General features: G+C 33.5%; 2 protein-coding genes across 2 annotated transcripts in view; both read right to left on the reverse strand.

The window, feature by feature from the left end:
* lms (lateral muscles scarcer) overlaps positions 1–11,640 on the reverse strand; it is an 88,582-nt gene extending 76,942 nt beyond the window's left edge. The window contains exon 1 of the mRNA XM_068288892.1: positions 11,537–11,640. Within this exon, the coding sequence (XP_068144993.1) occupies positions 11,537–11,564 (28 nt within the window). The 5' untranslated portion in view covers positions 11,565–11,640. The remainder of the gene's footprint in view (positions 1–11,536) is intronic.
* LOC137577313 (lysosomal aspartic protease) lies at positions 2,659–3,997 on the reverse strand. The gene has a single exon (XM_068290748.1). The coding sequence runs from the start codon at positions 3,994–3,996 to the stop codon at positions 2,779–2,781; it is 1,218 nt and encodes a 405-aa protein (XP_068146849.1). The 5' UTR covers position 3,997; the 3' UTR covers positions 2,659–2,778.
* Positions 11,641–12,097: the final 457 nt, after the last annotated feature.

A 12,097-nucleotide genomic window follows, 5' to 3' on the forward strand; every position in this document is an offset into this window, starting at 1 on the left:
AAAAAAAAAGAAAAACCACAAATGTGTGTGTGTGTCAAAATTCGAAAAGAAAAGGAATATGAGTTGTGTAGACCATGACCAAGAAGAAAAAAAGAAACAAGACCTATAAAAAGACCTCCTGAAAAGCAGTTTGCGCCTTCAGGCAAGTATCAATAAAGGGCCATGTAAGCCACAAAAGCAACAGCATAAGCAAACGAAAAACCAAAAGGAAAAGCCAAAAGAAAAGGTCAATTTGAAAAGAAAAGTCGCCACCAAACAGAAGTAAGAAATATAAAAAAGTAAGAAAAGAAAAGGCGGCTAAGGCAAACGAAGCGTGGCTATAAAAAAATACGGCAAAAAGTATATTTGTATGTACATATGTGTGTGTGTGTGAGTATGTATATACATAACTAACTATAAGAAATTTGCAGGCATCTCGTAAAAGCCGCAACGATACGCACCCGCAACAGAGAAAAAGAAAGAAATAAGGGGGGAAAAAAATAAACAAAAAACAGGACAAGCGACCAAAACCGGGGACCATTCAAATTCAAACACCGCCGAGCCTCAGTCGTAAAGTTAAAGCGATTTATTTTATTCATTTTAAAGCCAACAACTTTTAGCGAAAACACCAAAAAATGGCAAGTGCTGGTAAGTGCCAAATGAAAGTTACGCGAAAGGACACTTTCAACTTCAACTCCATCCCGTACTTTTCTCTGTTGCTTAAACTTGAATACTTTTTATCTTTTTGCCATGCTAACAGCATCTTTCAGCGTATTGCCTGTAAGCAATTTTTCATTAACTGAAAGAAAACTCAAGAGTGTAGGCTCAAGCCCAATTCAAACCAACCCACGGACCACGGACAATGACGTCAGAGATAATGCAAGGGGAATACATGTACATATCTATATATTCGTATGTGTGTGCCGCTGAGTGGGCGTCCTTGGATGGTTAGAGGCGGCTCATCTTCAAAGACTGCCGAAATTGAGGAGCAGGTAATAAAATAATAATAAAATGCTTGTTTTGATTTTTGCTCCTCTGCCAAAAATAGCAACAGATTGCCGAAAGGCATCCATCATTATTTTTCGCTACACTGACAAAATAACAAATTAAATTCATTGATTTCTTGTTTATTGTATCAATCAAATGTCTGTGTAGTCTGTAAATTAAAGTCATATATATATTTGAAATAAAGACTTATATTATGGACTAGACTTCAAAATCCATTGAACATAAAGCCTGTAGGCAGTATTTCTATTTAATGGGAATAGTTTCTACTTTTATTAAGAACAGTTTTTTGCATGAAATTTCATCATGTTTCCTATATGTAGATAAATGTGGATTATAAAGAAAACCTTGCCATGAATTTATTGGTTGACAAACCAAACCTGGTTCGACAGCTGGTTTGGTTTTTGGTGTGATTTCCTTTTATTTGCTCCAACATTCACGGCATATTTGGCTGTCAAAAACAAACTAAATGACGCAGCTTATTCAAAAATTTAACAGGAGTCAACAGATGCTCGTTAATGGGAGCAATGGGGCTGTTAAAAAAAATATAGAAATAAAATAAATAAAGCGGAATATTTCATAAATACATTCTAAGCCCCATTTACATTTACAGACTGCATGGATTTTCATAGACATGGCAAAACATTTTCACAGGATAATAAATTCTAAGGTCTGTATTGATCCAATCTTTACAGTGATATAATAGGATAACTTAAACATAGCCAAAGACGATAGCAGCTAGTACTAATTCATTAGCTTCTAGCCTTAAAAGGTACACAAAGGAAACAAAGGAAAGCAGATTTAGGGCAAATTTTGTTTTCAAGCTTTAAAAACATGTCAATTAATGAATTCATTCATATATAATTTTATTATATGGAACTGAGTTTACTAAAATCAAGAGATCAAGGCATTTTTTATTGATTTAAGACAAAGACTTCAAAGGACACTGCCGAGAAGACTTTTTCTTAAGGCCAAAGATTGCCTAAGGCGGCCTGGTCCAATGATCACAAAATAAACATGTAAAAGTTATAACTAAATGAAATGGTTTATGGCCAAAACCGAAGTATGGAACGAAAACTAATATTAAAATAAGAACCCACTCAGCACTCTGGAATCACCTTAGATAGCTTTTGTTAATTTAAAATGATTGTTATACTTGCTTACTAGAAAATTAGAAAAGGATTCATTCTTATGCTCAAAACAACAAGAAAATGCAAGACTTTAGCCATTTATGATTAAATATATAACTCTAAAAAAAGTCAAAATTGATTAAAAGAAGGGATTATCAGTAAATCGTTAGGAGGCCTCGTGAAGAGCGCACAACTATCCCCCACTTATAAGACCCCAACAATGTATGACTAGATAGAATAGGACTCATTCTCTCACGACATAGGAGTCTTTTGTAATCAGAAGAGACAAAGAATTCTGGAAAGATTCGCGAATGATTAGAAGCAGCTGGGCGGGATAATACCATGGAGATAACTAACAATTCCTCAGCATCTTTTGTTCTTACTGCACTTGTCTGAAACTAATTACTAAATTACTTTTTTACCATTACTTGTTAAGTGTGGTAAGTAACTAATTCAACTAATTAATTCTTAAGAACATATAGAAATAATATTGTTCTTCATTCCTAATTCCCATTTCATACTTTGTTATTAAAACTTCATAAAATGAAAGCTATATAAAATAAATATAATAAATAAAATCAATGCTAATTAAAACTTTGAAAATATTAATAAATTATGAATTATGGATTTTCTCCTCCGCTTTGCTTACTCAAAATTATTGAGCTCACATTTTGGCATCGGCAAATCCTATTCGATGATTAGCCATATCGAATTCTGTATAATATTTGCCTAGAAACACATCACCCAATATCCATAATGGACCACTGGGCGAAGGTAAGTCAACAGCAATTAAGGCCGAGGCACACACAATGCCATCCTGATAGGTATCCTTGAAGATATAATCACGTCCTTCTAAATGGAACTTTCTACCCCCCAATTGAAATGTCATTGTGGGTAAATGGGGCACTTGTTCGCAGGGTATGGAGAACATTCCATAGGATGATGGTGTGCCGCCAATTGATTTGTTTATAAGCATGGCCTGGTCATAGGGCATAGCCAGGAAAGATGTCCCTGTATCTATGATAACCTCACAGCCCTGCTCACACAGATTCAAATCCTTGATGTGAGCCGAATCCATTCTGATCTGCCAATAGGAACGATGACTTACCGGAACATAGGTGAAATTGCCAGTATAGTATTGTGGATTAGAGCCACCAAAGAATAGAGCTCCACCCTCTTTGGCGGCCACATCTCGATTTAGATAGACACTGAACACCGGATTGGCCAAGAGATTCTGCTCTATCATGGCATAGAAAGGAGGTTTGATGCGTTGCACTGATATACTGCGATAGCCCAGACCAAATATTCCATCAAATTTGGCAGCTAAAAATATTGGACCTGGCATTTTAGTGGCTTCGGCAAAAATTTGATTCTGTATCTCCAAACCAGCCACACGAACCGTATCTCTTGATAGATAACCCGATAAACTTCCCGAACCATAATGTATGGCAAATGGAGCTCCCATAGGATAATGACTAGTCGATCTTTTGGCATTAAAACGACTATGAATCATACAGGCCACAGATGCGGGAGAGCACGAAGTCGAAGGTACCCAAAGATTGGCTGAACCCGTGTCAAAGATGACTTTGAAAATCTGCGGCGGTGTCCCAATGCTAATTGGTCCAAAGTACTGTGCATCCAAGTAATTTGTCAGTGGTTCCATTTTCAATTTCTCTCCATCACGTGGCATCACACTATATCTCAAACGCAAACGCTCCATCCGTATGCCAAACTGTTCAAAGCGACGACGAGCCGAGGGAAATCGATGCAGGGGCACACGATATAGTTCCATCGAAGATGCGGTCAATAGAAGATGAGCCAGCACAAGCATTTGCATCTGCATCCCCATAGTCTTAATGCAATCAATGTCTATATTGCTCATATCTGGATGTGAAAGGCAGGGAAAGACGCTTTGATATTCAGCTCTGAAGTCAAATCAAAAGCCAACCAGAATAGCATTAAATTTTGTATTTTAAGTTGACAAGCTCAAAGATGACGAAAGGAGGCAACTACTAGAACGATGAACCAGAGAGAGAGAGAGAGAGAGAGAGAGAGAGAGAGCGAGAGAAAAAGAGATACAGAGAATTGGCAGAAAAGTAAAAAAAAAAGACTTTTGTATAATAAATTCTGTTTAAATATTTCCCCATGCATATGGCTATGAATCCAATTTCAATGCATAAGCAAGTGTGAACTGAATTTTAAGTTAACAAACATTAGTCAACCCAAAAGATACCTAGCAAAAATAAAAAAAAAGTCATGAAAATTAAATTACCATAATTTAAAATCTATTTTCAACATAAATTTTATTACATTCCATTTATATGTCGTTCACCCTTTCTTCAAGTTGCTTGCTAAGAATAATTCTTAAAATTTACTGACAGCAACAAATTTATCTACTTTAAGTTAATAATACTCTAAATATACTTAAGATTTATAAAAAAAATATTTAGGTAAGAAAATTGTCAATTGAATAGAGTAATTTGGTGCCGAAAGGGAAGACAAAATGTTATCGAAATAACTATTCTGGAATGAAAACAAGATATAACTCAAATTTATCATTAAAATATTTATTAAAATTTAATTAATCTACTCAACTTAATCGATTCGTTTTGTATATTTTTATTATCAAACGTATTTAAACTTTGCCAAAGTGAGAATATCCTTCGAAGGACATTAATAAGTACCATAGCATTCGGATTCAAAGAATATAAAGCGCTTACGATGAAAATGTAATTGGAAATGTGAGAAATGTCAGGCTGAGCAGCAACAGAAATTTTGTAAATCGAACAACAAGTAAATGCACAAGAGGCAAAAAAAGGGAGAGAATAAACCCCGCAACTTTTCCAGCGAAAATATGAAATTTGTTAACGTTGACACAAAAAATGGAATGACTAGAAAGCCATAGAAAAGTTTTTTTTTTCTTTTTGCTCGGTATCAAATTACTTTGAGTGCTGCTGTATGCCGTGTCATTCGAGTGAAGAAATCGAAAATATCTATAAATGGTCTATAGCAATTGTTGTGCGTATTGATTTGCCTTGCTCGATTACACAAAAGCAAGATGAAGTATGTGAGAAATCGAGCATTTATATTTTTGTATACCGATATAGAGCATTTATCATGGAGATGAATGGTTGCCATTCAAATGGAAAATTCATACAAAATTTTCATGCGAAAACACTTTTACCACTTGCCAGGTTGCAATCATACCGCATATTAACACTTATACGCCTCGTTGTCCCAACTTAATGTGTGCCAATTAAAACGCCAGCCAATTTGGAGAGTCCTAATGCGACAATAACAAGAAACCCAACCAACAAGTAAGCCACTTAAGCGCCATAACATAAAAATAAGCAAAGAATTTGGAATTTCTATTATCTTTTATGGTGAAGTTTTTGTACACTTTCTAACAAAAGTTTTAAAAAAAGCATGGAAGCTAGGATTAGGTACTATCCGCAGGCTCAGGGCAGGACGAATCCTATGTGTGTGGTGTTCAGGGCGTTTGGTCTATTCTAAAACTATATTTTTGGAATATTTTTCAAAGAAAACTAAATACATTTTAACCCCAAATTTTATTTTAAGAGGATTTTTAAAGTAAATCCAAAATGCATTTGGAAATGAAACTTAAAATTTCGTTTTCTACCCATCAATTTCAAGCTGGAAGAAATGTAAAAATGGTTAACTAATCGAGTTGAATCTGATTGAATCTGATTTGGTAATTCGATTTAAAACAAAAGTTAAGAAAAAAGGACTCAAACGAGGTAATCTTTCTCTAATTCGCAGCCTTCTAAGCAATATGAATATACCCTTTTTGGTAAGAGCATAAAAAAGGTAGCCAAAAAATGCAAAAGCCCTTTTTTTTTTTTTGCTTTTTTGCTCTCTGCTTATCTCGACTTCTGATGCCCTTGTCTATGCCTTGGCTGTCAGTGGCAGGCCTTGCCTGTATGTTGGCTTGTCTTCGGGTCGAAAGCGGTGGCCACACCTGTGCCAATGGGCCCCGCCCATTGTGATGGGCGATATCTATGCTTTTTGCATTATTATCTTGCTTTTCCAAGGGCTTGCCAAACACAATTAATTATTGCATTTTGTTGTTGTTGTTGGAAGTGGAAAAAAAAGGATTGTCTGTAAGGGAACGAAGACTTTTGATGTTTTCCAAAAAAAAAAAAAAAAAAAAAAGTTACACTGAAATGAAGGTGGCAAAAGGTGAGTGACTTTAATTGAAAGTGATGAACATTTTAGCAAATAACATTAAGAGGAAGAAATGCAAATTGCATTAGTTTCCATTAGGCATCGACTTAAGCTACCTTTGATTGAATTAAAGACAACACAATTAAATACACGATCTAAAGAAGGAAAAGTTTTACTCAAAAATGTAAGAAATGTGTGAGAAAAGTGGAGGCCAGAAAAGTTTTCAACAAATGTCAACACTTGTTGATTTTTCTCCCTACACATTTTCTCTGGCTTTTGGGTTTTTTTTCTTCCTTTTAGAGTTTCTTCAACCCAAAAGAAGGTGTACATTCCTTTTGTGGGGCATGAGAAAACCGGAAATTACCAGAAAGTGGCAGGTAGGCAACATATTTTGTATCTTTTGAAGCTTATAAATTAAATTTCACTCAGCACCAAAAAAAAAAAAAAAGGGAGAAAAGTCTCAAGAATCAAGTTAATGTAGATGCTGCGGTCTCTTTTATACCCTATTTAGAACAAAAACTTTATATATATGTACATATTAACTAATGGCTTTTAAACGATAATTCTTTACTGGAACTATAAGTTGTATTGTAGTAGAAAAATATTTTATAGAAATCGTAGCTCATCAATGTTAATGACTCTAATCTTTGTTAAACTTTGATATCCAGATCATGCTTCCTAGACACGTTTCGAGTTATATGCTTTGAAAAATTCTAATAAATTCACAAATATTCAACAGAAAATTGACAACTTTTAGTTACTTTTAGTTTTATGTACTTAAAGGATAGCAATTTCTTTACTTTACTTTAGAAACTCTTAGTTTCTTTAAGTTTCCAGAAATCAATGATGGAAAAATAATCATAAAAATGTTCTGGTTAGAATAAAGTTGAGATTGAATGTAATACTTTATTAAAAATCTCATTACCCAAATTTTTTATGATTAATTTAAAAAAAGTAAACATATTTGAATAAGGCTGGAAAATGTGTTTTTCTTTGAGTCCTAGGCTGATTTAATCTACCTTGGATAAGTTTTTTTTGTTATCAAACAACACAGCTGATCTGAGGCTAAAGTCTTCTCTAAGAATTCATTATGTTATTAATATCAAACAAACAACTTTAATTTACTGCAAATTTTAAAAATATTTGATATAAAACTAACTACATATAATCAGTTAATCGAAACCAATAAAAGAAGTATTAGCTTTTGTTTCAATGAAATGAGAAAGGAGCAAGAAAGAAATGAGATATTTCAGTCCTGCTTTAGTTTTCAAATTGATTTCATTCCCAGTGAAATTTGACTCATTTTTGTTTTCGAAGCTAAGCTCAGAACACTTTCGGCATAACTTTTTAATATTGAATTTTTTATTCTACTGCTAATTGCGACAAAAACATTCGGAATCGGAAATGAAAACAGGTCTTTCTTAGTGCCACTTTTCCAGGGTATCAAAGACCAAATGAAAGAAAAATAAATACATTTATTTATATGTGTATATATATTTCACTTGTCATTTGGCTAATACGACAGTCATAAGAGGAAGAGCAAAAAATAAATAAGAAAGAGTGACACTGAGATATATATTAATATAAACATATAGATTTTTGGGTAAAACCAAGTGAAAGAGCAAAGGAAGTCGATGTTGGATTCAAAAATTTAGCTGTAGCAGATGGTCAAAAGTTTTGGCCAGTGCTCTTGACCTTTTCTTTTCGTTTCGTTCTGCAAAAGTGCAAAACTGCAAGCCAAAAAGATGATGTCAAAGTTATCATTTACCGCTTGCCCCGCTTTCTCTATCTCTCTATCCCACTCATGCCTCTTGCCATCTCTCTTTGTCTGTATATCTGATGGTTTTGTAGGTTTCTGTGGCTAAGGGTAAAGCCACCCTCAAAAAACCAATTAAGTGGCCAAAAGAAGGAAACATAAAACTTTCTCTATAAGCCACACGCAAAAATGGATATTTAAAGGCCAACATTTGGTTTGGTTTATTCGAAAAGGTTATTCATGGAATCTGCTTTAAAGTATTATTAGATAAACCAAGACTTTCTTTTTTTTTTTGTTTTGCGAAAATTTACTTTACACATACCGAGCTTATATTTTTTTTGTTGTTGTTTTATATTATTTATGGGCCAATTAGCAGCCGTAGTAAGTTGACTTGGCTTGGAAATGTTGTTTATTGATTTACCGTTGGATGCCTTAACAAACCGCAAAATGGAAAACTTTATCCTTTATTTGTATTCTTGTGCTTTTGTGCGTTTTCCACCAAAAGGTGGCATATCTTGGTGTGCATGCCACATATTTATATACATACATATATTCTTAACTCTCTTGGCTAACCCCCAGCTGCATCTTGTTGCATATATTAAGCTGGAAAATGTCATTGCAGCTGCTACTGCTCCTTACTCCCTACTCCCTGCCCCCTGTTCTCTGCTCCTGTTTCCATTGCTGCGGTGTAGAAATATGAATAAATTGTTGAACGAAGTTTTAGGAAAAAGCAAAAGGAACTTCTGCTGAAAGTATTAAATTTCAATGCTCTCAAAGTGCAACGAAGAAAAATGAAATCGAGCAAAGTTGGAAATGTCAACGCGTTAAAAAAAAAGAAGAAAAATTCAAAGACATAAAACGCATGAATAACGCAGTCATAAAAATGGCAATAAAATAAGGGAAAATTATTTCGTAAATAGTTTAAAATGAGTAAAAACTTGTTTGGTGTAAAAAAATTCGTCAACTGAGCAATTTAATTTAACTGCAATACTCACAAAAATACTTGAAAACTATTTCAATTGACATTAAGGCATTATTTTTGGCGCACTTACTTAACTTAAAGAGATTTTTGAGGCTTCTTTTAGTTTTGATTTAAGTACTAATTGTTTATTAAACTTGCAATTTCAATTCAGATGTGTCTATATTTACTACATACTTAAGTTAACTTCTTTTAGGTAGTAGATACTTGTAATTGTACTTACAACAAGTATGTACTTGGGAATTAAGTGTGCCAAATGTCTATTTAACTCAAGATTTCAGAAAATAAGAACGAAGAGAATTAAAAACTTGACTTTCTTTTAATTTTACTTCTTTATTTTTATTGTGTTGTCTTAATATATTACATTTTTTATGTACTTCTTGGTAGTTTATTGTTTTAACTAAGAACTTCTTGAAAAAATTCTTCATTATTTACATAAATGGAACTACTTGACTAAAGTTTATTTTATTTTTGACACCTTGAATTGAAATAAAACCAAGAAGACACTATGCCATACTTGTTATGTTTTCTTTTATCTAACACAATAAATAAATTTTATATAAAATATGAAATACAAAAATTTAAAGTTTAATGATATTTAAAGTACTTTCCTTTACTTAAACATAAGGTAAACACAATGTACTTGAAACACTTTTGTATGGAAATTCGTCTAGCTTATCCTTCTTTAAGAAGATGAGCCAATATGTGCTCCTTATTAAGTAACATACTTCACTAAATGGTAGTTTGGTAATTGTAAAACAAAATATACTCAACTAATTGTCGATATATGCATGTATATAGAAAAATTGCATCTTGAAATATCATATAAAGGCTTTAAGCCGAAGTTTTTCAACGAAAACCAAGCACTCAACTTAGTTTTAGCTTTCACTATCAATTTTCTTTCGGTTGAAAGGTTTGACAGGTATTCATGGCTAAAATTTAAGAAAGATGAATGACATTATGTCAATCGAAATGTTGTTAAAATATTTGTGTGGATGGATAATTTGTGAGATACTTCAGAATGTTGAGACGATGTCCTTTTATAAAGTATAAGCTTAAATGCATGTGGTTCAACTTAAGTTTTTAAGGAAATATTTCATACTTTTGTTTCTCAATTTCTAAAATGAATGTTAATGTTGATGCTTTTGTTAATCTCAAAACTTATTTAATATGGTTGAAAATTATCATTATTCCAGCTTTAATTATTCATTTCTCTATTTACAATGTAGAAAACTTTTTCGGCACTTATAAAAAATTTCACTATTTGTTTTCATCATTTTTTTGTACATTTTTTTTTGCTTTACAGCCCTATGAAGTAAGTAGTTACATTAGTTTCTTTAAGTACAAACTATTTAGAATAACCACAAGCCGAGGGAGTTTCTCGACTCTTTCTTTTGCCATTTTATGAGTCTAGACAAGTAGATGGAAACAAAAGGCTTTATCATATACATATGAATAATGAAACCTTAAATCCATAGTAAACTCCCCCCAGCTTTACTTACAGAATCTTTAAAGTTAATATTTTCATCAAATTATTTACATGTCATTTTAATTTGTTAATTTGCTGTGGTTTTCTGTGGAAAATACCTTCAAATTGGTTTAAATGACTCTAATTATGATTCATTTATGAAATGATTAACACTTTGTCACCTTTTAAGTCTTCAATTTGGCACATATTTAAAATCTTCTTGACTCCAGCCATTTGGCATTGATGGATTCGTTTGCTTTTGAATCAACCCAAGCATCCCACTCCCCTTCTCATTCATCCATCCAGTCATGCGTTTCTCTTTAGTGTCTTTTTTGCTTACTTTGCAGTCTTTCCTCATGACTTCCTTTTGGCTTTTCTTATGCTGTTGAAGCAATCAATTAAACGCCAAACACTTTGGCACTCAATTTTGATTGATTTTTTTCCCTATAGAGCTTGCAATGCAATTGACAAAAGAAACGATATTTATAAGGCTGGGAGTAAAACTTTTACACTTATAGAGTATTAAATAGATGGTCTATATCCTTATTAATTAGTATGCATGGCATAAAACGAAGAGAACCAAGAGTAAATGAAAGGAAACCCGGTTAATGCTGCAGGCAAATGCAACGTGAAGGATACTGAAAAAGACGCCGGAAGCTAAAGTCAAAGAAAGAAGGACCCACCCATCTACCAATCGATTTACATTGGCGAGCCAAGAGGAAATTGTTTTTTAAACGGTGTCAACCGCAGGAATTTCGGAGGGATGATGGGCAGCAGCTGAAACATGGCAAAAGTTGTCTCAGTTGTCAGCTTTAAGTTTGTTTCCTTGTAGTTTTTTTCTTTTCTTTTTGTTGCTGTTTCCTTGAAAGTTTCACTTTTTGAGGGCAACAATGACAGTTTCGTTTTGCCGCAAGCACAAATATTTAATTAGCCATAATACAGGGGGGAGCTCATGGGTCCCACAGGAGAGTTGGGGCCAAAGAGCAGGCCATCATCGCAGCAGCTGTGGAACAGAGAGGCCAGGACCTACTTACCTACACAACATATCCTGCGGCTCAGCATTTTTAGACACAACCGTTCAGTCGAGCGAAAACCACGTCAGATGAAATTAATTTTATGCCTTAAGATTAAAGTGAGAGAAACATTTTTGCCAAAAGAAAAAAAAAAAAAAAAAAGAGACGCCAACTAGGCGCAAAAGTTTATCCTTCAACACAGAGGAAAAGTCAAGGCGAGAGGTGGATGGTGGTGGGTGGAGAAAAGCTAGAGAACCTCTGCACTATTCATAATATATTTATACCATAATTAAAAGAGATTTGCGCAAAAAAAAAAAAAAAAAATTCTCCGAATAAAATAAAAGGCAAAAACATATAAATCACATACAGTCAGTCGGGCAGAATTAATGACTATGAACTTTATGTACATATGTACATATGAATGTATATGAATAACCACAGCAAGGCAGATGTGAATGAAAAAGTAAAAGAGTCCAAACCAAAGGTAAGCAATTTTAATTAAGGTCATAGCAAATTCGAAGATAGTTTTTGCTCTTTAATCATCTTTAATCAAGGAAATTTAAGGAAGTCTTTTAGATACTC

Source organism: Drosophila tropicalis, unplaced genomic scaffold, assembly GCF_018151085.1.
Source record: "Drosophila tropicalis isolate 14030-0801.00 unplaced genomic scaffold, ASM1815108v1 contig_593, whole genome shotgun sequence".
In the NCBI taxonomy this organism is placed as follows: domain Eukaryota; kingdom Metazoa; phylum Arthropoda; class Insecta; order Diptera; family Drosophilidae; genus Drosophila; species Drosophila tropicalis.

Coding starts and splice junctions, on each gene's coding strand:
- LOC137577313 (XM_068290748.1), bottom strand. CDS start 3,996: ATGAGCAATATAGACATTGATTGCATTAAGACTATGGGGATGCAGATG.